Source organism: Pteronotus mesoamericanus, unplaced genomic scaffold (genome assembly GCF_021234165.1).
Source record: "Pteronotus mesoamericanus isolate MK-2021 breed Mesoamerican mustached bat unplaced genomic scaffold, CSHL_Meso_final contig_25, whole genome shotgun sequence".
In the NCBI taxonomy this organism is placed as follows: Eukaryota; Metazoa; Chordata; class Mammalia; order Chiroptera; family Mormoopidae; genus Pteronotus; species Pteronotus mesoamericanus.
Genome location: NW_026555105.1, coordinates 38,842,059 through 38,868,986, shown reverse-complemented (window position 1 = coordinate 38,868,986; position 26,928 = coordinate 38,842,059). Strand labels below are relative to the sequence as shown.

Genomic DNA, 26,928 nt, shown 5'->3' with positions numbered 1-26,928 from the left:
AAATGAGGAGAAGATTAGGAACCTCTGGGACAACATTAAATGTTCCAACATCTGAATCAGGGTGCCAGAAGGAGAGGAGAAAGAGCAAGAAATTAAAAACTTATCTGAAAAAATAATGAAAGAAAACACCCCCAATCTGGTGAAGGAAATAGACATACAAGCCCAGGAAGCTCAGAAATCCTAAACAAGGTGGACCCAAAGAGGGCCACGCCAAGACACATCATAATTAAAGTGCCAAAGTTTAAAGATAAAGAGAGAATCTAAAAAGCAGCAAGAAAAAAGGAGAGCATTACCTACAGAGGAGTTCCCATAAGACTATCAGCTGATTTCTCAAAAGAAATCTTGCAGGCCAGAAAGGGCTAGAAAGGTGTATTCAAAGTCATGAAAGGCAAGGACCTATATCCAAGCTTATTCTATCGGCAAAGTTATCATTTAGAATGGAAGGGCAGATAAAGTGCTTCCCAGATAAGGTCAAGTTAAAGGAGTTCATCATCATCAAGCCCTTATTTATTATATGAAATGTTAAAGGGACGTATCTAAGAAAAAGAAGATCAAAAACTATGAATAGTAAAATGACAACAAATGATCAACCACTGAACCTAAAAAAAACAAAGACAAAAATAAACTAAGCAAACAACTAGAATCACAGAAATGGAGAGCACATGGAGGGTTATCAGTGGGTAGGAGGAGAGGGGAAATTAGGGGAAAAGTACAGGGAGTAAGAAACGTGATTGGTAGGCACAATATAGGCAGGGGGAGGAAGAATAGTAAAGGAAATGGAGAAACCAAAGGACTTATATGTCTGACCCATGGACATGAACTAAGTGAGGAGGGGAATGCTGGAGGGAATGGGGGTACCAGGTGGAGGGGGATAAAGGGAAAAAAAAACATGGGACAACTGTAATAGCATAATCAATAAAATATACTTAAAGAAAAGTTTTGCTTGAATTGGAGTTATTCTGTTATAGAAGACATCATAATATATTCAGGGAATCATCTAGAAAAATATTTGTAAATGTTTTCAACTATGAGTCAGACTTAAGATTGGGTACAGTGCCCTAGCATGATGCCAGTGGGAATTATAACTTCAATAAAAATAACCTAACATTAAAAAAAAGGGAAAGAAAACATATATTAAGTGAGTGCTATTTGCTAAAAATATCTAGATAGTGGAGCCTGAAGATTTACACAACCTAAGGGAGAAAGAATTGTAAACAAGCATACAATGGAATGAGGACATAATAGAGGAATATACTAGATGTCATGGGGACATTAGGAAGGAAGAGATAATTTCAGGTAGGAAGTGGTTTTAGGAAAAATGAGACTCATTAACCTTCAAGAATGAGGTAAGTCTCAAGATCAGAAACGCCCCAGACAGCTGTTTGGTCTGTCTTGATTGGTGATATCTGTTATATTAGGGAAAGTTTTTAAAAGAACATGTAAGATTTCTCTTTTTGATTACCACAGTAGAACATTTATGTTGTGGAAAAAGCACAATGAAAAAAAAATTACCATGAACCCACCCCCTCAGATAGAATCACTTTTGATTGTTTGTGTGCTATCTTACTTCTTTGCCTTGGTGTGTATTGTTTCAATACCTGGAAAACATGAAGCATGAAAACAGGTACTTCTATGTTGTGACTCAAATACTTACCTCAGTGCTGCAGGATTCAGCAGTGAGGTCTCTTCAGTTTTAACAGAACATCATTTTACAATTTTCACATGTCTAAGTTCCAGACTAAAGCCATGGGAATTCTGAGCTAGCAGCCAGTTCATTGGCTCATGTTAATGGAAACTGTAAAATTATAGGAGAGATTATTTGGGAGGAAGAGATAAAAAGAGAAAATAATCTAGAAATTATGAGAAAAGTATAAATACATAAGTACTTTCATTATTTACATATCTGCTTATGAATCTTGGAACATAAACTTATAGCAAAAAAAAAATAAAAGCTGTCAGTGAGTTTCTCCCCATTTTTAAGACTCTTTTGCTTTACTTTGTTCAGTACTTATATGCGAAAATATTCACCATGTCCTGAATTGATTTGACCAAGGTAATAAGCTGCATCATAACTAAGAAATGTATGTGCCTAAATCTGATACAGTTGTTTTTGGAATTTAAATTCTTTTAAACTCAAAATATACCTGCATCCAATACAGTTTCCCGTATTTAAAAAATATATGTCCTCCACTTCAGTGACTTCAAAAACAGAATTTAATATCACTTCATATTATGCATTTCCATGCTTTCCTCTTTAAACATCAAAAAGAAAGTGACTATTCTTTGTTGATTTATACCCACTTTTACTTTTCTGAAGATTCTGGAGAGTGTATATATGAGATCATTAGGAAGCAAGTTCAAGTCATTGATAAAAAATCATTTTGCATTTTGTCTTCTTACACAGTCCCTATGTTGCATGCAGTGTTAGCCTGCAAAACAATTATTTTCCTCTTTTGTCATATGTGGACTGATGAGGAAGCATCACTTGAATGTAGGGAAAAGGGGTTCTGGTCCCTCTTCTTTTCTAGGGAGGAAGTTTAAGGCCTACCACATATTTTCAACTTTTTAATTTTTATGCACTGGCTGGGGCCGCCTAATTTCCTTATGAGGGTGATGTCTTATTTCTAAGAAAGGCTTCTGATGCTTGAATACTTTTAGAATGTCCAAAAGGCTGGCATCTTTTATTTGTCCATTCAACAAGTATTTATTGAGTGGATGAATGCTACATGACAGACATTAATCTAGGCACTAAGAAAAGAAAACAGCATCAAACGCAGACCAAACCCCTGTTGTCATAATGCTTACCTTCTAGTGCTGGAAGACAGAAAATACACAGTTAAGCAAGTGAATATATGTCAGATCTCTACTTTTGTAAAGAAAGATAAAGTCAGCTAAGGTGACAGAAGGAACAGAGTGTCCAGGGGTGAATGCTTCCTGGAGGAAGTACATTCCAGGCAGAGAGAACAACAAGTACAAAGCCTGGGAAGTGGAAGCCTGCTTAGCAAGAAGATGGTGGGGCAGGAGCAGAGTGACCAAGGGGGAGGGATTACAAGAGAAGAGGTGCTGAGAGGATGTGAGGAGTCATATCCTGCAGGGTCTCAAAGGCCATGGGTGATTTTTTGTTTTAAATTGAAAACTATTAAAGGGCTTTGACTTGGATATAAATTAACCTAAGTCAGATCATTCTCTATACTGTATAGAGAGAGTGGAACAGGTAAAAGCAGAGATATCAGGCAGGGGTATACTGCAGTGGTGCTGGTGAGAAGTGGTTCAATCCTGAATCTAATGTGAAGGTAGAGATGCTAGGATTTAGAGATGAACAGGAGGTCAGTTATGAAAGAAGCAGAGGCATCAGGGATGACTGTGGGCCAAAGCACCTTTAGGCATGGTTACTGGGATACAGAATACCAGGGAAGAGGCAGGTTTGTGAAGGGAAACCAAGAATTCAGTCTTGGTTTTTTAAGTTTGAGACACCAAAGATCAGGCTGAGTGGGTAGCCAAAGCAAACATCTGGATTCAAAGAGAGGACCAGCTATAAATTGGGAATCACCAACACACAGATGGTATTAAAGCCACAAGACTGGATGGGATTATCTAGGAAATTATTCTACATATCTGCTTTTAGTAAACAATGTGTTGTGTTTACCTGATGCCAGCATCTTGTGAAGTCCTTTGTAGCTCTGCACTCAATCTCCCTAACAACTCTGAGGTAATTTCTATTATCATCCTCGTTTCACAGATGTGGACACTGAGGCACCGAGATTTTTTTAAGTATCTTGCCCAAGGTTTGTGGAGGAGAGAAGAACGGAGTTGTGAAGAGGCTCAAGGAGGGAGCTCTGGGTAATCCAGGGGTAGGAGGTCAAGGAGAGTAGGAGGAGCCAGCCAGGCACCTAGAAGCAGCAGCTGGTGAGGTGAGAGGAAACCAGGGATCATGGCATCCCAGAAGCCAAGCCAAGCAAGTGTCCCAGGAACGGAGGTGGAACCACTTTGTCGGATGATATGAAGTGGGAACAGACTATTGGATGGATAAAAGTGACATCTGCCCTTTCACTGACCTGGTTTTAAAATTCACTTACTCCCACTTTAAATGCAGGAAAAATAAATCTCAGTAGTTTCTTCAGCAGCTGAAACTTTGTCACCAACCAAAACTCTAGATGTTTCCACCGTTGGTGCAAAAGTATTTTTTATTCTCTCTGCTTTCAGAGGACAACAGTTTCTGGATCCATTGCAAGACTTCATTATTTGATATGTTAATAAAGAAGAACATGTGCTATGAAATCATGCATTTTTATATTCTAATAATTGTATTTCACTATCATTGTTTCCCCCATGTACTCCTACATATTTTATTTTATTCATTTAAAATATTATTCTGAGAAGGGGTCCATGACACACGAAAAGGTTTCAGACCTCAAGTTCATCTCAACATTAACCACGACAGAGCAACCAAAAGCTAATGCAGGTTGGGAACAGCGATTTCTAACCTAAGGCACCAATGTGACACTCCAGCATTCAACAAACTGGGCAACCACAGACACTTCCTGGTGACTGAGGGTGGGGTGGGTGAGGCTGTATCACAGCCCACACTCACTGAGGATGGAGCCACAAAAGAAGGCCACTGCGAGGCATCTGTGCAGCCACCAGAATGTGCCCAGCTGAGGTCCCCAGGGGCCAACTGCTTCTTCTCTTTCTCGTGTTTTCTCTGGAGGCAGCTCTGTTCCTCTCCTGCTTGCTCTCCTCCCCGCTCTGGGCTGCTCTGTGCCATCCAGAGCTCTGCCCTGCTTTCATTGTGAAAACAACACTAAGACCTCCTTCCCCTCCTCCTCTGTTATCTGGCCTTCCTGACATCACTGGGTAAGATGGAGCAATTATTAGCAAAGTCACCGCTCCACACTTCTAAAAATCAGTGAGAGACGCAGCACAGACGCCACAGCCTTATCAGTCAGACTTTTTACCACATCATACAGGTCCCACATCAGTAGAAAGAGAGGCATACCAGAGCTTTGCCTCATAGTGTAGTTAGGAGATTCAATGAGTTGGCAGCTTAGAAGAGTGACTGGCACATGGTAAAAACCATATTCATTGTTAAATAAAAACAATATTGCCTTTTTTCTTTCTTTCCCATCAAAAAAGGTACCAAGTAAAATGCCTCTGAAATTCCATAAATTCAGTGTTAGCCAACATAGCATTCAAGAATGAGTGATATATTAGTCTGAAAAAATAGTACATTCTCCAATTTAAAAAGAAAAAGACTAAAAGAGATGTTAAAGATTAAATGACGACTCAGCTCTCCCCACCTCAATACCTATTGCAGTTAGAGATCAAGATCTTGATGGCCCCTATTATGTTGTCATTCCTTCCAGCAAACCTAACATTGCTGGTGACCTGTTGCAGGAAAGGCTCCTGCCCGGCCTCTGAATAATTTGGGGTTCCTTTTGCAGTATTGTATTTCCTGGATGTGGGGGAAATCAGTGCTACTATATCTCTCTTTTTTAGTCTTTTGTCATCAACCTGGACTCCCAATTGATTTTTAGCTTAGTAATGCAAATGGAAAAGAGAAATCCCCTGGCAATAAAGTTCCACAGAGTTTGGAACCACTCTGAATATGAGGTGGAGAGTCTCTAATCAGAAACCATCATACATTTTTCTAGATTATGAGGAAAAAATAACCAATTGAAGCCACTCACATTGAAGTCAAAGGGAATTATAGAATGCCCGGTGCTGCTGCAAGTTGCTTGGGGACAATCTGGTTTACCTCTGTCATTTTGTAGAGAAGGAAATGTAAGACAGAATTTCCACAGCTAAGGGAGAACACAGTTCCTCCAGAGACACAAGAGTTAAAGCACCACATTATAGTGCCAAGTGCCTCCTTGGGATTGCTTGTTCTCCCCTCAGTCTACAGCAGGGAACAGGTCTGGCCAGTTTGAAATTTGCCTGGGCAACACACCCAGCCAGTTTGCCTGCCTTTGCAGTACTCTTCTGCCTGCCTCACCACTTGCAAGCAAAACCCACTCCATGAATCTCACACTCACACTGCATAGGCGGCCACAACCCCATTTCCTAAGAAAAAGGGAGCACTGATAATAAATCTGGCCTCTCGAGCACCAAGTGTCCGTGTTGTTTAATAGTCAGCATATTCTATTTTGCGAGCAATGAATTACACCATCCAAGAGCTGAATGAGGTTTTGACAAGCTTCTCTAACCTGCCACCCCCAGCCTGGCCTCTGCACCTCCATCCTCCAGATAAAGACTAGTCTCTTACTACTGACTCTGATCCATGCAATATGTTCACAACATACCATACTTAACCAACACAACATTTGCCTCCCTTTTCTTAATCATTTACAATTATATCCAATTTCCAAAACACTAGGATGCACTTTAGGCTAATGGCTATGTTAAGTGCTGGGGATTCTCTGACCTGAGAATGCAAAATGAGTCCATCCTCTTAGTGCTCCCCTTTAAACCTTCTGGAGACTGACACGGGCTACACTGAGTTCTACTTTGCACACGGAGGATCCAGCTGCGTTATTGTTTCCATCACTGTGAGTAGGTGGATATAGCAGATAGAATTTTAGATTTCCGCGTTCTGGTGCCAGGAGGAATTGAGAGGGTGTAAAGTTCAAGTGCCTTCAAAGTGATTAAAATAACCAAGCAGACAACTGGATCTTGGGCCACTCCTACCTCCTCCAGAGTTTTATCTGGAGTGGCCACCACATTCCCAGTTCCCAAACTTGAGGAGCCACGGAAATGGGAGTCCTCAAAGCTAATAGGGTTCACTTAGCTCCCATCTTGCACCCGGTGCCTAATCGCCTCTGTCACCTGTGGGCTTCGGTGGGTTCCAGGCCATTTTCCAGGCTGACATCTGTCTGCACCATCTCTTGTTTCAGTTCTCCGATCTCCGATGCGATTGTGTCAATAAGCTATTCAAAGACAAAAATAGTGTGACGTCAGGAAGTGAAAGAGGCGTGCCTAGGGCCTGGAGACTTCAATAGGAGCCCAGAAATGACCACCTTTAAAAAAAAAAAAACTTGGCTCTGTTAATTTCCTCTACTCAGAGGAAAAAAATAAAAAGGGAGGAAGCAGCTCCTTCTTAGAAAGAGGAAGAACTTAGGTTTCGGTATTGCCCTAAGAAAAAGAATGACACCCAGTTTTGTTTCTCAACACGAGTGTGAAAAGGAATAAACAAATCCTGGTAAAATCAGGTTTCAACATTCATATTATCAAAGTGAAAACTCAAAAGGAATTCCCTGGATTAAATTTTATGCAGTCATTATTCTGGTTACAGAAATAAGCATATTTTACATATACGCAGCTTGCGAGTCAGTTCACAAAGACAGTAAACTTATTTCTCATCTGATTCTTTACTTTTTTTTTTTTTTTTTTTGGCTGATTAGAAGAAAACTGTTAGGGAGAAGGGAAAAAAGGGATGCATGGGGCTGGGAGTGTGTGAGTGGGAGTGAGGGAGGGTGAACCATGAGGAGAATGGGGGGGAGAAATGTGGCCTTGTCTTGGCTTGTGTGGTCCTAGGTCCTCTACCCACACTGGGCAGGGGCTACATCTGACCCTAAAGGAAGTGGAGAATCCCTGAATGACAAGGGAGCCCTGAAAAGCTCAAGGGAGGAGCCCCCCACACAGAGAAAGTCCTGGAGTCTGGAGAGAAGGAGAGACAGGCAGGAATCAGACTTCATTGCCCTTCTAGATTACAGTATCCTAGGATTTGAGTTTTCTACACTAAGAACCATTGGAGGGCTTTAAGTAGGGGAATGACATTTTACTTGTTTTATGCTCTGTAAAGATTACCTTGGCTGCTGGCTAGAGATGGTTTGAAAGGGCAAGAGGACAAATAACAAGATCAGTTAGGAGGCAACTGTATGATCCAGGCAAGAAATGATGGTGGCTTGGACCAAAGTCAAGGTAGTAGCAGTAGAATTAGAAAGAAGGTGGGAAATCCAAGAACAATTTGACACAGGAATTGATAGATGGGGGAAAATGGGATTAGGCTTGAGGAGGACATCTAGTTGAGCACTGGGCAAGTTAAATTGTAATTGGGTTGTATTGGCCATCAATTAAATTTGTTAAGTGGCTTTTGACATTCATGATGGAGCTATTTATACATTTAGAAGTCACTGGCATATGTGTTAGCATTTCAGAGTCCTGTGTCAGGGTGAGACTATTTAAGGGGAGAGTGTAGATAGAGAAGAGATCTCCGCAAATAGCTCTGTGCAATCCAATAATTAGAGGTCAGAGAATGAAGAACTGCTAAGTCCTCTGTGCTTGATCCATCCCCTTCGTGTGTGACAAGGTGCAGGCTGGGAGTGGAGCTTCTAGAAGCAATGGGAGTTTGGAAGAGAAAATGATCAGGAGAACTTATTTTACACACATTACAGTGGCGAAAATTTTAAAAATCTGATAATGCCAAATATTTGAGGATATGGGAAAACAGGAACCCACATGCAGCTGGAGAAGTGTTGTTCACAGAGCTACTTTGGAGAGCAATTTGCAATGTCTTGCAGAGTTGAGGATACGCAAACTTCCTAGTTATGCACTCTAGAAAAACTCATGCACATGGGTGAAAGACCTTTATAAGGATATTTGCTGCACCACTACCTTTAAGAAGACCAGATTATAAGCACCCATTTGTCTACAAATAGGAGAAGAGATAAACTTAGGTATAGAATAATACACAGCAGTTAAAATTAATGAACCAGAGTATTGATGAAAAAATGTCCAGCCTAAGAAAGTCTTACAGGAGTTTACTTGAACCAAACTGACAACAATTGCTAGGAAGCAAAATTGCAATGGATTAAGAAAATGCTCTAGAGAATGAAGTTTTGTAGCTTATTTTATAGAATCAAAGGAGGAAACATAAGGCAGGGTTACACAAAATCTGTTTGTGGTAGATTGGAGAGGCAGGAGAAAACAAAGTGGGGAAATCTCTGAGACTAGGTTAAAAAGTAAAATGGAGAGACACATACTTCTTTTACATTGGTGGATACAGGACAGTTAACATTTATAGCACATAGAGATAGTGTGTGAGCAACAAGATAATAGGTCTCGTGCTCTGGTGCCTTTAGAGGTCTAGAGAAGATTACTCTGACACTTCAAAGGTATGTTATTTTAGATGCATAAAGACTATAGACAATTTCAAAGTTAAAACTGAACTATGTCAAGGAAGGTATAGGCCTAGAAGTTGATTACCTACTATGGCCCACTTTTAGTTAGGAATTCTTCTGTTCAGACCACCCTGCATGGTTACTTTGGTCTCTGGATTTGTAAGGCCTGACATATGAACCTCCACTGAGCTTGTCAGGTTTAGTATGTGGCCCCTTTTTTGTCCACAATAGTTACATGCATTAAGACATATATAAATACAAAAACTCAAAAGCCTTCAATAAAGACAATAGCAAAGATATGGAACCCAAGTGCCCACCAATATACAAGTGGATAAAAAAACTGTGGTACATAGATACAATGAAATATTACTCAGCCATAAAAAAGAATGAAATCTTACCATTTGCAATAGCATGGATGAACCTAGGGGGTATAATGCTCAGTGAAATAAGTCAGTCAGAGAGAGACAAATACCGTATAATTTTACTTATATGTGGAATTTAAAGAACAAAGTAAATCAACTAACACAATTGAAACGGACTCAAAAATACAAAGAACAGACTGGTAGTTGCCAGGAGGGAGAGGTTTTGGGGGCCTGGATGAAAGAGATGAAGGGATTAAGAAGTACAAATTGGTAGTTACAAAATAGTTCCAGGTACGTAAGTAAAGCATAGGAAATAGAGTCAATAATATTGTGATAACTATGTTTAGCACCAGTTGGGGTACTAGAAATACCAAGAGGAACACTATGTAAAGTATGTAATTGTCTAACCACTAAGCTGTACAATTGAAATCAATACAAAATATAATTGAAAGGAAAAAAATCCTAAAAAAAAAAACAAGCTGGAAATGGTTGCATTCAATGTATAAGTTTAAAACCATGCAAACTGTATTATTAAGTGTTTATATATATACACATAGATATAAAGACTACTCCAATATGCAGAGTGGGGGTTATACTTCTAATCCAGGATAGTGGCTACTTCTAGGGAAGAAATGGATGATGGTGTTCACATGTAGAGGGGCTTAAACACATGTGAGATTTTATTTCTTAAAACGAAATGGCAAACTGGTAAGATTTGACAGAGCTAGTGATTATTTTAGTATTATGTGTGATTTTCTGTATGGTAAAAGTACTTCAGAATCAAAGTTATTATCAACCAAAAAATAAGAAAAAAGGTGGATGTGTATGAAAATGGGAGGAGATGGAGGGATTAAGAAGGTGGGAGGAAGTGGGGGGAGCCAGGTGAGTGTGAATGTCTGTGCCGAAGTCTCACCACTCTGGGCTGGGGTCCCTCACTCCCATTCTAGGTTATGGTTATGGTACAGACAGGACAGCCACATACAGTCCACCAGGGAGCAGAGAGCGTTGCTGAGGGAGGGACAGCCACGGCCTCAGGCAAACACCTACAGTAGTTAAAAAATTACCATTCCCCACAGGAAGGTGGATCACCCTCAGTCACCTTCACAGCCACCATATTGATTTGCAATAGGAATCCCAAGTGGCCTTCCCCAGAAGTAGCTGATCCCCACTAGCCAGACTGCTTCCTCCTGACACTGCTCCTGTTGACACTTTGGCTATATTTCCAGGCCTCCTGTCCCACACTACTTCTTTCTCTATATCCAGACGAATACAAAGAACCTACAAATTTTGGTTCTCACACAGCAGCACTCGGTGACAAATAACAGGTAACACTGTTTATCTGCAATACAGAAGGCAGGCACAATGATGCCAAGACACAAAGGTAGACAAGAACAGAGGTTGTACCTGGCTAGATGGCTATGGGACCCTTCCTGGCTGGATAGGAATTCTTTCAGTCCCCTTAATCTCTCCCCCTTGATCTCATTCTGCCCCAAGTCATCCACAGGACACAGGGATTTATTTACCTGAGAAATGATCCAGAGGTTAGTGTTCCAGAGCCAGGCCTCTCTCTCCGAATGATCTTTTTATATACCCTTCCTCCAGGAAAAGCCCACCCTAGAACCTGCCCAGGTGTCCTTGATTGGATTTGTGATATTCTCCACATTGTCCCCAGATACATTTGTGTTCATTGTTAGTTTCTGTAGATGTCTGATCTCATCCCTTCTGCTCTGGGTTTATCCAAATTTCATTCACTGAGAGCAAGTAGAGATGTCATCACCTATCAAATGTGACCAGTTTTAACCTAAGTTTTCCCATGGTAAAATGGTCAAACAATGGTCATTGGTGCCAATTCAATGCCAACTGGGATCTCCAATTTGGAGTCATTGAAGAAGAAAACTTTATTCAGTACAAACAGCCCAACTGTGATACAATACAGCTGTGAGAACAGTGTGACTATGGAACAGTTCAATAGTATTACAGCTCAATTGTGAAACAGCTCCGCTGTGGAAAAGCATGGCTGTGAGGCAGCCCTGAGGCAACATCCCTCTCCAGCTAGACAGCTCTGTTCTACTCTGTTGTGCTCTGCTCTGCCCTGTGCTGCCCTGCTCCTCTCTGGTCCAGAGATATACCTTTGGTGTCTCCACATCTTCACAGTTTCAGCTGCAACCAGGGCAAGCCAGGGGAAGCTGATATAAATAGAGAGAAGTCCCCACCTGTGGTCCCCGGTTGGTCTGTTTTCATGCAAATGAAAGTCCAAATCCTTGCAGTGTGATTGGTCCCAAAAGCACTGTCCTAATAGGTCAGAATGGAGCTGTTCTGATAAGTTGCTTAAGATGCTAATGTGGGTATAGCTGCCTAGCTCTGACTGGGTGGGGAAAGTCTCAGTCTTGGTTGAAATAAAATTCCAGGAACTCTTTTTAAAAAAAAAAAAAATTTTTATTGATTATGCTATTGCAGTTGTCCCATTTTTTTTCTCCCATTTATTCCCCTCTGCCTGTACGCCCTGTCCCACCAGAATTCCCCACACCCCTCTAAGCTCCTGTCCAAGGGTCATACACTTATGTTCTTTGGCTTCTCCATACTATTCTTAACCTCCCCATCTATTTTGTACCTACTATTTATGCTTCTTATTCCCTGTACCTTTCCCCCATTCTCCCTCCTCTCCCTCTCTTTTGATCTCCATTTCTGTGACTGTTCCTGTTCTAGTTGTTTGCTTAGTTTGTGTTTGTTTTTGTTTTTTTAGGTTCAGTTGTTGATAGTTGTAAGTTTATTGTTATTTTATTGTTCATAGTTTCTGGTCTTCATCTTTTTCTTAGATAAGTCCCTTTAACATTTCCTACAATAGGGGCTTGGTGATAGTGAACTCCTTTAACTTGACCTTATCTGGGAAGCACTTTATCTGTCCTTCCATTCTAAATGATAGCTTTGCCGATAGAATAATCTAGGATATAGGTCCTTGGCTTTCATGACTCTGAATACTTCTTGCCCACCCCTTCTTCCCTGTGAGGCTTCTCTTGAGAAATCAGTTGAGAGTCTTATGGAAACTCTGTTGTAGGTAAGTGTCTCCTTTTCTCCTGCTGCTTTTAAGATTCTCTCCTTAATCTTGGGTAATGTAATTATCATGTGCCTTGGTGTGTGCTTCCTTGGGTCCAACTTCTTTGGAACTTGTCTCTGCCCCTCCTACCAGTCTGGATGGATGTTTCTTCCTTAGCTCCTTGGTTGTTGGACTTCCATACAGTTCAATTTTCTGGAAGCCTGGTTATTTTTTGTTTTTAAATTTGTCGTTGTCCTTCTTTTGGTTGTACGAGGAGGCAAAGTGTATCTACCTACACCTTCATGTTGGCCAGACGTCCAGTTCCAGAAACTCTTTTATAAGGGCTGGCTTAGGGGATGGGAATACAATACAAGCAGGCAGTTCCCTGCAGGAGTCAGGTGGTTCATGCAGGCTTCTCTCTAAAATGTGGCTTGTATGAGCCTGCAGGCCCCTGTTTAAAAATGATTGCTAGGCTCTGGGGTTTTTTTTTTCCCTTTTTTAAAAAATTTGAGGTTAGCCACCAGGAGTCCTTCTTAGTAGGTACTATTCTCAGGGTCCACAGAGCCAAAAGCAGTGTCAATGTAAGTGCTTTATTGAAGGTGGTGCTGCTAATGTAAGTTTCTCTAAATCTACATACACAACCAAAGACACCAACACATCACTGTCCCTGTCCAGAGTTCCTACAAGAAGGGGAAGGACTGGCTAAGCATCTGACAAGCAGGTGAGCAAGCGCTGTTTTCCACAACCCTGTTTCACAGCCAAGGTTGTGTGGACACCTGGGAAGGCGTCAATAGAGACAAGCAGCTGTTATTCAGTGCAATCGGAAAGTGAGGCAGAATACCAGTTTTCAGGAAACTAAGTTGGTAAGATAGTGGTTCTTATAACAAAATACATTTGTGTTCTTTTGAGAAAACTCCACAAGTAGTGACTAAGGGCTCAACTGAAGAGACAGCCACTTACATGTCCAGGGCACAGCAGAAGTACTCTGATGGAGCCAGGGCATACCTGTCTTTGTTATCCCCATGAGGGGTGGTGTGCTTGCTGTTGAAAGCAGGAAGAGAGAATGCTGCTGGCAGGAAGAGAACTTCTGCAGACACCATAGGTGGAAGACGCCAGAGAGATGGGGACTGAGGAAGGCAGGCTGGGGGTTGGGTTTCTGGGTCCCCTCCCTCTTTCTACTCAGAAACCCAGTGCTGTAGGGCTCCCTAAACATCTAAGCATCTGTGCATAACACAGGGAGCATAAAGGGTTCACCTGGGAGGTTTCCATGCAAACTGGCATCCAGGCCAAGGACAAGAGAATTCAGAAAGGCCCAGGTTCTTTCTTGGACCTTTGAGATCACACTCAGGGCTCAGCCTGGGCAAGGCCTGGCCTGTTGTACTCCAGTCTGGCATAGCAGCCTACACTGATTTGTACCATTTTGTAATCATTCTGGGTAATTTTCCAGTAGGTGGAATCTCATTTGAAGGGCCACACTTCAAGCCTTGTACTGTTTAGAGCCAGTCTGGCTTGCAGCAACTATGGTGGTTTGGCAGCATGAGCAAGTAGTAATAGTGAGGATACCAGCTTTCGGCCCAAAAAGACCTGCCTTCAAACGCCTTCTTGGCCCTCTGTTGGCTGACTCTGAAAGGAAGCGGTGTTGAAGGATTAAAAAGGATGGTGAGATCAAACCACTTTGTAACAAGTACCTGTATGCTCCCAAATCTCCTTATTCAAATTTTCTTCTTTATATTAATGGTAATCATTGTTATGAAGCAGAGAGTTGGTAAGGCTAAAAGACACTTAAAAAGTACTTACACCCCTCTCAGCCTATAAAGAGGACATTTCATCATTTCATCCCCAGCAACAGACCTGGACCTACAAAAGACCAGTGTTTGTGGAATCCAATCATGCTTCTGCTTGAGTGCCCAGAAGTCTCTAATCTCAGGACCCGCCCCCTTGATGTCACTTTTCCCTGATTGGATGAAGGAGAGAAATCCCTGTCTGCAGTCCCCATTTGCATGGGAGACTGAAGGAAGGGAGAGGGAGGGACTCCAAATCTTGTTTTCTTTTTTTAGGGTTAGATAAAAGGAGAAAAATTCTCTTGAAGGTCAAGTAAATATAAAACAAGAGAGTGCTTTTTGAACAAGTTCTGATACAGTACTCTTCAAATTCCAAGTCTAACTCAGGAATGTTATCAGTAGTTTTAAAGGGCTGTGTAGCTAGCTGACAGAGGAAGACTTGAAACTGACAGTGTGGGCAAAGTCAAGCGCTTGGCTTCCGGCTACGGAGTTTCTATTTCCCAAGTGTCTCAGCATGGCCTTTACAGTTCCATCAACTCTGTGGTACTGGACCAAACTCCAGGTTATGAAAAAGCACATGACCCAATCACTTCTTTCTCCTGCATGCTTCTGCTGAGCTAGAGGAGCCTCATGGACTGGTGGGTACACCCACCTGGGTTTGTCCGAAGTGGAAAATAATGGGTTTCTTGCAAACTTTCAAATAACTTTTGCCCCACGCCCCAGGAACTGTCACCATGGAAACAAAGAAGTAATGGAGACTTTTCTCCTTCACTTGTAGAGGAGTGCCTGGGGAATGACATTGAAGCATCTCAGAACGATGCCCTTCTGTTTTGTTTTGTTCTGAAACTATGCTACATGTCTTTGTCTTATGGGTGTTTGCATGTACATTTTTGAAATTTAATTGTAATCATAAACATAATACATGAATATGAATATATTCCCATTGAAAAACATAGATTAATGTAGTTAATCTCCCTTGACCATGGTCTATAATTCTTTCTTCCTACTCAGAAATAATCAATATTATGTTTTGTGTGTATGATGTATTGTCCTGTAGCTTGCTTGTTATGTCCAATGAAATGTGGAGTTTATCCACATTGATAAAGGAAGCCCTAGTTCCTTTTAAGTGGGAAAGGTTTTTCACCATAGGGGTATAGTACATAGGAATATTCCATGTACCCATTCTATTTTGATAGATATCTACCCAGTGTTTTGCTGTCTACAGTGGTACTGTGGTGAACATCCTGGGTAATGGGTAAAATCTTATAGAAAATGCCACATTGCTTTCCAAGTGGCTGTGTCCATCTCTACTGCCTCCACCATCTTTGAAATCATCTACTTCACTTGTCAATGTTTTGATATTACCAACTTTTAAGCTTTGGCCAATCTGATGAGTACAGTGGCTTTTTACTGTGTTAATGTGCTTTGTTTAGATTATACTGTTTGTATACTGATTGTTTGTTTATGTTTCGTCTTTTGAGCAATTGCCTGTCCATTTGTCTGTAGACTCTTTTGGGGTTTTTTATTTTTCTTAAGTTGTGATAGAAATCCATTGCCTTAAATAATTAATAGATTTTCTCTAATACTGTTTTTCTGTCTTTTAAATTTCCTAAGGCTTTTAAGGTTGATAGAATCAAAAGTTCATTGTGGTTCTTGCATTGTCTAAGAAGATATTCCTAGTCTTGAGGTAATAGTCTCCTTTATTTTTTGCTAGATTTATACTATAAAGTTTGGCTTATTTACAAATATTGTATTTATTTATTTATTTGTGGGCATTTTATTCATCTGGAATATAATTTTGAGTGTGTTGTGAAATCAGAAGGAGGATGACTATAATAGGGGACAGGGCTATGTTCCCCCAAATCCCACACACTGTACTTTGGGATGGCTTTATCAGCCCCAGGTGCCTTCTGCAGGCCAAGAAGTTTGCCCAGAGGGCTGCCTTTCTTAAACTTGCCCAAAGGCTGGAGGGAGCCCAGGAAGTATGAGGTAGAATTCTGCTCTTGATTTTCATTACAAATGAAGAGCAAATGAGCTCAATAGTATTTATGCAATAGTTCATTTTAGTCCTGCTGATTCAAAGTATCCCCCTAATCACAATCAGAACTTTCCTAATCACCAAAAATAAGTCATTACTTTTTTAATTGATTGATTTGAGAGAGAGAGAGAGATTTGTTGTTCCCCTTATTTATGCATTCATTGGTTGATTCTTGTATGTGCCCTAACTGGGGATCGAACATGAAACCTTGGTACATGGGGACAACACTCTAACCAACTGAGTTACACTGCCAGGGCCTTATTATCTTTTTATTCCACTTTTCCTATTTTAGAGTTGAAAATAATACAACACAGTTCCACACACTTATGTAGAGAAGAAGATAATAAGCAATCCGTCCCCATATCATCTCTAAGTTAACTGAAATGGTTTGATATAAATAACTTTGATTATGGCTCAAGGTAATAAATAATACTATTTATAGAAAACAAACACAAGTAAATAATTTAATATTTAAAAACAAAATTTTGGCTAAATGCGTCACCTGGAATCCCTTTGGCTCTGCTGCTTCAAGCAGTATGTCCTTGACTACATAATTTGACCTCTTAAATTTCCTCATCCACGAACTGAGGGTACGCTGAGGCCTGCTTCTCAGGGCTGTTTAATGAGAGTTCACTGAGGTGGTACAGCAAAGTCCACAGCAGATTTTCATCTTTAGGATTTGGTTATTTGCTCATGGGGAGAGGGCTTAGTCATTTGTACCACCCATGAGGATGAAAAGTGAGAAGTCTGGTTTTAAAGGTTGTGAGAAGTGTGGGGTAGGTGTGTTGGTTAATTATGTCTGTTTGGGGACACAGGCCCTTGTTCAATGCCCATTAAGGAGATTTTCACATGCTATATCCCCACAGGCACTATAATTCTACAATGCTTGTTAGAGGTCTGATAAGCATGGATATACTTACAATTGGTAGAAATATTTGAAATTAGGAAAGCCCCAGAAAATTCCAGACCTGGCGCCCTTTGTGTGTGTAGGTACCCCTGGGAGGACCTCAGTGTGTTGATGGATCAGGTTTCCATAGCCTTTAGCTCCTTGGACCTTCCTCAGATATGAAAACTCCTGAAAACATCTCATTGCACGACGGCATTCCTTAAGACCAGGCTTTCCACCAGAGGGGCTCCCTAACACCTCTTGAGAGTGGTCATGAGAAGCAAACTGGGCGCCAAGTCCTTTGTCTGAGGATGGCTTTCCAGTGGCCAGAACCTGCTTTGTCTGCTGCACAGAGACCAAAAAGGACTCCTGAAGTCAGTCCTCGATCAATGGCTGATGGGCACTGGGGTATAAATACTCCAGCTCCCTTTACTGGATGAGACCATCCTTATGTGAGATCTACCCTGTCCTCAACAACCTTTTAAGATGGAACCAAAGTTACCATCAGGGGACTTTGCTGGAAACTAGACTTGTCTGAACTTTGCTCCACTATGGGTTTCTCTTCCTGATAATCGATTTTCATAAGAGTCTTTAGCTCTACTCCTGTTTCTGGAGAACCTGAGCCATGATGCCTCCCAACCTTCCTGACTGGCCCCCATCTTTCACATGCCTGTGGGTTATTCCTGGAGCCAGAGGCTCTCCCAAATGGCCCCCATCAGGATGTAAATTCTGCAGAGCAGGAATGATGCCTTTTTGCTCCCTACTCTATTCTCTGAGCTTAGGACATGTTCTGGCACACATGAGTTATTGAATGAACGAGTGCTTTTCCCTCTCTGCATTCCCTTTTGTAGTTTCCTATTCATTTCCTTCTAGATCGGGGTAAATCAGGACACATAATAGGTAGAGCTCCAACCAGTCCACTAGAACCTTGGCTGGACATGATGGGGAAGTAGCTGACATTGCGGCTGCCACTAAAGAAGTACTGCTCAGGATTTTTCAATTATTTACCACCAAAGAACACCAATGTTGTTGCACATCCAGAATGCAGCTGCTTCTTCTGATCCATGGTTAAGTTCTCATTGAGTAGAAGTTGGTGGCTTTAAATACAGTCCCCCAACGATTAATTCATAAACTGCTTCTACTGAAATGGAAGAGACTGACTTGGCTCTACCTCAGGCAGGCTGTGAAAGGCTGTGTGGACCATGTTGATAGAGGTGCTACTGACTCAGTGCAAATTCTAGAGTCTTAAACTATTTTTTTTTTCTAAACAAAATTCAAAGTGATCTTGTAGAGCAAACCCTCTCATAGAACTTTCAATTTAATGTCTCCTTGAAAAAAATAAAAATAATTTTTAAAAGATACATAGAGTGTCTATAGTTCAATGCATGAAATATGGAAGCAGCTATTGTGCTAAGGTCCTGATTTACTTTGTCAGTTGTCTGAGGCTTGTATTGTACTAGATTCTTCAATGACCTTAGAAGCCATAGATATCACCATATTACTGCCTGTGGCTTTGAGTTTTAAGGTTAAATAACAAACCAAATAAATAAGAGAAGTCCCATGAAGAATGAAGTTCTTCCTAAGAGTTGGCACTAATGTTTTCTATAGCCCTGGTTAGTTTTAGCATTGGTGTTTTACGTTTGACTTTCATTAAAAAATATATTTTTAGAGTACTTATTACATACCAATGAATCTACAATGGGGAAGAAAAACAAAAACACAATGTGCTCCATCAAATCTAGGATACACTCAATTATAAGATACATTCATTTTATGTATCACCAAGAAAAAGAGTTCCCAACTATAATTATACCATACCCTTGACTATAAAATACACATGATTTTCAGATGATAAAATCTGAAAATCAGTGCATCTTAGAATTGAAAGGTGCTGATCTATGTACTCATGGAGCTCAAGTTGAAGAGGTCTTAGGCTGTGTTGGTCAACTCTTAGTGTCCTGTTTTCCTGTCTTATTAGTGACAAGCATGCTGTGTAGGGACTAGCATCTTGAAATTTAGAAAATGGGATGACCTGCAGGCATTCCAGCCTCCTGGACTCCAAGTGGCACCCTTTCCACATAGGACAGGGTGCTCAGGATGCATTCTGCTGTGATGGTGGCTGGAAGCCTGGCAAGAATAGATTCCTGAACAGTGAGCAGGCACTTCTCCCCGAGGCCTCAGGGAAACATGAAGCTGGGAGCCAATCTGCATGGGAAATGAGAGCTAAAACCTGAATGTGATGCCCTGTTGGCCTGTGCAGTGTGGGTATGGTCACCACTGAGATCAGCCTCGTCCATTCACAGGTGGGTTCAGCCACGAAAGGTTACTACAGTTAAGAAAAATATGCAAAACATGAAGCAAAGTAAGTTTGCTTTCAAAGTCATAGTTGGGGATCTCAGCCTGCCTAAGAGTCATCTGGTATATCATTTTGTTTGACTCTCTTCTTTTGATTAAGGTCCAGACTCTATCAAGTCAGATGCAGAACTTGTGGAAGATTGGTATTTGTTTGGTAGAAAAGATATCTCCAAAGGCTTTGGTTTTATTGCCCTGTATATCTTTAGCCAGTTTTGTATTAAGTTTAACTATATGAACTTGCAATGCTGGAAGCTCAAAAATTGTTCAGTATCAACAATACCAAGCCTGTATCTAAACTCACAAAGGTATATACACAAAGCTGGCTAACAGCAGATATTAGAGCCGGTTCAAGATAGGATGCTTTTGTCCATTGCTATTTATCTGTCTCTGCCATCTGGATTTGGCTTTAACATCCCCCTAATCTCCTTAATACATTAAAGGTCAATCTTTGACACATACTTACTATGTATTTGTATAAGAATTATGTTCTTTACTTTTTGAACATTATCTCTGAAGTTTATCCATAATTCTGAAGAGCTATCCCTTCTAAGAGGCTTGACAACTGTGTGTCCTTGGCCTTGTGTGTGGGGGTGTGAGGGTGGGTTGCTTAACCTCTCTGGACTTCATTTACCTCAAACATTAAACAAATCAATGGTTTTCTAGCACTCTTCTGGCTCAAACTTTTGATGATTGCCAGATGTCCTCTGCCTTTCCAGAATTCAGTGGCAAGAACACTGTAGGTCACACTCACTTTCCTTTACCATCTCCAGTTTCCTACTAAATAGCTGTCTTCAATGGGCTTTCTCTAAACATTGGAGGAGAAATAATGACTCACCCGTTTGGGAAGTCAATCTCAATGTATATATCAACAATTCAAGTATGAAAACTATTGAATTCAGCATTTCTAATTCTAGGATTTGAATTTGACCCAAAGAAACAATCAGATAAAGTATAAAAGTATGTTCTTGGCAACATTGTTTATAATGAAAAAAGAACTAAATTTAACAACAATGGACTCATCAAAGTATGGTAGAGCAATATACTGTAGAATACTATACAGCCATTAACATTGTGCTCCTGTTGTGTATTAATTGATATATACAATGTATATCACATATCAATAGATTAAAAATATATAGTAAAAAAAGTTGCAAAACAGTATGTATTCTCTGCATTTATATAATACATTCATCTATGAGTTTATATAATATAATCGAATTACAAACAGCAAAATTCTGTATGCATCAGTATCAAGATACAGGGCTTATTTCCAGGTAGAACAATTAGAGGTAGTACAATATAGATGATATTCTTTTTATTTTTTACACATTCTCATTTTTCTATAAGCTTTTTAAAAAAGGAAAACATAGCTCTTTTCATTTTGGGAAAAATAAAAGTAAAAGAATAAGTTGATAGGTGGAATTCATATAGAGCCTGGAGTTATCAGTATGGCAATTAGACTAGTTTTCTTCAGAACTCCTGGGTTTGGCGATAAAAATTTGACTATGGGTGCTTAAATGTACCAAATGTAAGTGCCAGAAATACTTACATCATTTGGTTTGTGCAGACCTTGATAAAACAAAGGAAATAAATTTGTTCTGCCAATTATTGTGGTCGGTAGAGCTTTGAATTGTGTTTATCACTCACTAAGGCCAGGGCCTTGCCATTCAGAGTTATACCTCACTTATCCAGTCTTTTTGTATTTTTTTACAAATCTACTCAATTCCATGCCAGCAGCTGACTTCTATATGGATCAAAGTCATTTCTCATTCTAAAACATCAGTTACATAAGGAAGTTTTCTCTTTTCTTTTTCTAGTTACAAAAAACAGAGTAAGCTCTAAGCTGTAATTTCTCTGTGCCCTACTGCTTCTATTCAACTCACTCCAAACACCTACTAATTTCAAATGCACTGAGACAGTTGGGGTATGTGTTTAAAGTAGCATTTCCCCAAATGTTTTTCACCCAACACTAGCAGTGTAGGATGTGAACAGGCATGATTTCAAACACAGTGTTACTGCTCCAATACCACTGCAAACATCCAATGAAACTGGGTTAAACATTTGATTAAACAAGTCGCTGTAGACTTCTCAGGACCTTTTAAGATGCTGGTGTGCTGTGTAGGTCTCCAGGAGTGCACCGGATTCCACAGACTTACTGACGTCAGGACGCATCATTGATGGCCATTCTGGGGAGCAGAGTTCTGCAGAAATTCTTAAAGAAGTCCTGACTTAAGGGGATGCTGACATGGCCCCTGGGGATGGTAACTGGTGCATTTGTAATTTCAGTTTTAATTTTTTTAAAAATTAATGGAGTTAGGATTCAAAGGGGAAGGAACTGCAGAGTAGGTATGAATCTACAAATCACAATATTAAAATGAAAGTTTGAAACAGACCATTAATTTTTTTTTTCTGTAAATTGAGTATGACAACATCCTCTGAGCACATATGCTTAGTTTAGGGAAGTAAGAAGGCAGAGGGATTATGAAAAGGGAATTTGAATTTTAAAAAACTGCAATGTTCAGTCATTTTCAGTCTTGTGAAGATGATTAGGAACTCTGAGGGGATGAATCACTGAGGCTTTGAAACTTACTAAAATTCAAAGGGTTTGTTCCTCATCAGGAACTGGAGCTTTGATGCAAAAGTGTGCTCAGACTTACTTGTCTCAAAATCTCAGGATATGTGTAGCAGGTACTGTTAGTGCCTTCCCTGAAACTCTAGAAGGTCACTGCTCCATCATACTGTGACGGTTTTTTACTGCAAGCCTCTGGAAGTCTCTGCCCAAGGCTTGTGCATGCTGTGTGGCTGGATAAGCTCAGAGCAGGATGGGACTTGGTACATAAATACCCCAGCTCCACTGCTCTTGGAGGGACAACTCTGACCCTTGCTACAGTCTCCCAGAGGTCTCCAGCAGGACTGAGCCCCAGTGGCTGCCTTCTCTTCTCTGTCTTACTTCCCTGTCTTGCTACCTCAGTTTCCTGGGTTCACCTCCCAAATAGACAACTGGCATTCATATCCTGTCTCCGAATCTGCTCTGGGGAACCCACCCAATGTTTTTCTTTTTGCTATAAATTCACTTGGGAATCTTGTTGGAATGCAGGCCCTGCTTCCTAGGTCTGGGGCAGGGCCTAAGATTCTGGATGTGTGAACTGACAGTCCACCCACGGGGGCAACGTTCTCGTGGTCTGTGAGAGCCCTGAAGACAAGACCAATTCTTTTGCATGTTGGTATATCCAGGGTCATGTCCTACTGGTCACATAGTGGATGCTGAATATATATTGGTTAATACTTCAATTTACTAATTTAATTCAGCTGCCCAACTGCAAATAAGGGAACAGCTACTGTTCAGTGCAAACTCACAAAGAAAAGTCCTTCTGATTGGTGGTAAAGTATATATTGGGAAACCAGAGATGGTCAGTGTACAGCATGGGTGGGCAGCAAATTTGGAATGAGTCCTGGTCAGCTCACACTTACTGGAGACCTGCTCCTTTTAGGATATTGGACTAAATGGATATCAAAAAGGGTATAAGATATTGTTGTCCCTGTCCCAAAAGAGGCTTACAATGTGACTAGGGAGGTAAGACAGAGAAAAATAACAAGAAACATGTGTCTAGTGAGTGACCAGAGATGGTAGTAACATTGATAACTTTAAATTGCTTGACCTAACTCACTTGGTGTCCTAGTAAAGCCTTTCTGATCACTGACTAGACTGCGCTGTTACTAAAGCTGTTTGCCTTACCCAGTCAACAAACACAGGTTGCTGAATTTTGCAAGAGGGGCTCAAGTTTAACTTCAGTGGTAGCATGCACCCACCACAACACACATGCACACATGTCTTATTGGGCGATACATCCCTTATCAGAGAGGTTTTAATATCCTTATTCAGGGCAAGGGAACTAAGGACATGTTCTTTAAAAAGAGATTCCGACCCACATTCATAAGCAGCATTACTTACAATAGCTAAAAGGGGGAAGCAACACAAACGTCCATCAGTGGAAGAAGAGATAAACAAAATGTAGTATGTACATACAATGGACCATTAATCAACCTTAGAAAGAAAGGAAATTCTTACATATGCTACAACATAGATGAACCTTGAGGATATCATGCTGAGTCAAATAAGCCAGGCTTACAAAAGGACAAGTATCATATGATTGCACATATATAGGTCCCTAGAATAGACAAATTCATAAATACAGAAAGTAGAAGAGTGGTCGGGGAGTAAGAAAGGACAAGTTAATGTTTAATGACTACAGAGTATTAGTTTGAGAAGAACAAGTTCTGGAGATGAATGGTGGTGATGGTTGCAAAATAATCTCAATATCTTAATGCCAGAGAACATTACACTTAAAAATGGTTAAAATGGTAAATTTGATATTATGTATGTTTTACCACAATTAAAAACAAACCATGATCCATAACAGTTAGAAAACAGGGTATCAGAGCTTTTGTTTTATTTTTTACAGATATATGCTCTACAGACAATCTTTGGAGGAAATAATTTACAATAATTCAGCTCCAGTTTGTAAGCCCTGGGCTCCCCTAAGAAGGTAATAGTCATCTGAGGCAAAGCTTAAAGAGGGCTCCAAATGTGGAAAGATGAAACTTCTCAATAGCATCAATTCCATATACATGGCCTGAGGGCTGGCCCTCTGCTAGCAGATTCAGATAGTGCCTCTTGATGCCCGAGATAAAATGCAGCCCCCTCAGCCAAGCCTTTCCCATGACTCATCTTCTTTTCCTGATGAAATCAAACATTTAGGATGGATATGAAGGGCCTGCTGTTTACATACAAAGATGGTTAGGACTGCCCATCCCAAAAAAAGATGCCAGGAGTTTTTCTAATGTTGGATGAGGCTCCTAGAATTAAGACAGCTGGCTGAGATGACAAGGAGGAAAGACATCCTTTCAATCAGAGCTGGAGGCCTGAGGTCAGGTCTGGAGCTGGAGAGCTGAGTGCAACCCATCATGTGTTCCTTTTGTGTCTGTGAGTGATGCCTCACAGTTTCCACAGTGTTGGGTCAGGGCATTTTGGTTCAGATGAGAAACTTGTCTGTGGTCCAGTTGATGGGTGATTGAGGAAGACTCCTGTAGTTAAAGCTGGAGTTTCAGAATTTGCTTTTAATATTAAGGGTAACTCAATCATCAAAATATACTGAATGTTTTTTTTTACTCTGAAATAGGTGTTTTTTTTTTTAACTCTGAAATAGGTGCAAGGGGCCATAGGAATCCAAAAGGTGAGGTAGTAAAAACTGAGTTAAAAGGGATCCTTGTAAGACTTTCAATCAAACCCATGGTCATCCCACATAGCCTGGTACCAAGGTCATAGCTTCACACCCATGCTCTGGGCTCATGTCCTGAGAACAGTGTATTTTGGTATATGAGATTGACGTTTTTGACAGATGTAGACACCATCTAGAACCAGTAGAGCTATGTTGTTTGTGAGCATTCATTAAGCTGGATACTGATGCAAGCTCTTTCTGTGTGCATGTTACACTTTAACAAAAAGCTAAACATGTAATAAAATAAGTGAATAAATAGTGCCATTGGTAGACTAAAGAATCACGACACCTAAATGCATGAGTGAATCTAGGTTAGATCTAAAATGATGGTTAAGGACATAACTGGGGCAATTACTGCACACTGTGCACTGGAGCACAGTGTTTCTATCAGTGTTTAATTTCTTAGTTTTGATCCTTCTATAGTGATTATGAAAGAGATTGTCCTTCCTTGTAGAAAATACACGCTAAAGGATTTAAATGAGCATGCTGTCTCCACTGCATCCTCAAATGGTTCAGAAAATACATTACATATGTAACTACATATACAGAGATATAATTTATATGTTTATGGGATATTTGTATATTTATACAATGTGTGTGTGGGAGAGAGATAATACTAAGGCAAATGGGGCAAAATGTAAACAACTGGTGGTTGTGGACCTGGAGTAATGGGTGTATAGAAGTCCCTTATATTATTCTTACACTGTTTATGTAAATTTGAAATGATATAGGACATATTTACATGAAAGTATACAAAACAGAAATCCTTTGTGCTATTCTTGCAACTCTTCTGTAAATTTGAAATTATATCAATGAAAACCACCTCTCCCACCTCCAGAGTGGAAAAATGAAAATGATGAACACAGGAATGAAAAGCAGGCTTCCTGGGACCACTTCGCTAATTCCTTTTAGCACATCTCCAAAGCTCACTCTGCACATACTTATTGTTAGGAAATCTCTCCTTTGGAAAGTTTGGTCAGCTCAGTTCCTTGTCTTCAAAATTTGCACCTATGTGTCCTTGGAACACAAGCCAGAGGAAACATGCCTCAGGGGGTCATACCTCTTCCTGAACAAGGCTGCTGGGCTCCAAGGCCTGGCCCAGCTGTGACCCCTGTGCACACCAAACATACCAATCACACTTAGCTGAGACTTCTCCCCAGGGCTGCTGATTAGTGCCACTGGGGAAGCCAGTGTTCAGTGGTCATCAGCCAGGCCAGCTGGACTTACTGATGGGCCCTGGAACCACTTAGTCCTGGCAAGAAGGCCCACTTGGGCTCCTGTTACCTGTTGGACCTGTGGGGTGAGACTGTTGCCTCTGTGAGCCTCAATTATTCATCTGTAAAGAAGGTGATAATAAGTTGGTGGGAAACGGGTATCTGGCACATTCATGAGTAAAAAGTCCCAACCAAAATCATGCCAGTGGTTGGTAGGGCTGCTGAAAGTGTGCTGTGGTTCAACACATAGGGACATGCAAGTGCTGAAAAAATGCTTATCTTTGATGGACTCACCCAGCACTTGGCTGTCGAGTTTGCAGAAGTAAAACCATTTTAATTTCATCATAGAGTTAATTCTTGTTTCACTTGGAAAAAATAAAACATTATTTTATTTATGTATCAGTGGTAGTGGTGGGTCAAAATATTTTTAGTATTTACAAACTCTAAAGGTATTTTATATGGTCTAGGAGGTAGGGCAGGAAAGGACTGTGGGATGAGTGTTAGGGTGGAGAAGAGAGTCAGGGAGGTCAAAGGAAAGATCATAAAACAGGCTTCTCTGGTGACAGGTATATTTGTTTTATGTCTCTTAGTAGGCTACTAGCAATAAATTGGGAGCAGGCACAGTGTTCTCTGTGTGTATTTTTTCCTGTCACCCACACCCCAAGTCCAGCTCCTTCAAATAGTAGATATTTAACAAATGATCACAAATCTCTTGAAATAGAAAAGAAGGTGGTGTGCTAACTTCTGCATGAGAGTAATTTCTTCCTTCAGTTTGATTCTGAAAAGCTTTGAATTTTTAAACTTGAAGCCTTAGTAATAAATGAACGTATCTTTGGATTCTGTGAATTGTTCTCAATCCTCGT

The 26,928-nt window shown here is 40.5% G+C and overlaps 1 protein-coding gene across 6 annotated transcripts in view; it reads right to left on the bottom strand.

Moving 5' to 3' along the window:
• Nucleotides 1–26,928, bottom strand: part of RIN2 (Ras and Rab interactor 2) — a 105,209-nt gene that overhangs the window by 52,903 nt on the left and 25,378 nt on the right. For 2 of the 6 annotated variants that reach the window (XM_054574124.1, XM_054574125.1), the window contains exons 1-2: nucleotides 6,823–6,870; nucleotides 1,655–1,795 (exon numbers count right to left, since the gene is read on the bottom strand). Coding sequence is in view for 3 of the 6 variants with exons in the window: in XM_054574122.1 (XP_054430097.1) it covers nucleotides 6,823–6,923 (101 nt within the window). In the remaining 3 variants the exon portion in view is untranslated. Of the gene's footprint in view, nucleotides 1–1,654; nucleotides 1,796–6,421; nucleotides 6,544–6,822; nucleotides 6,924–26,928 lie in introns of those variants that run through there. The other 4 variants (XM_054574122.1, XM_054574121.1, XM_054574123.1 and 1 more) reach the window with 3 other exon arrangements.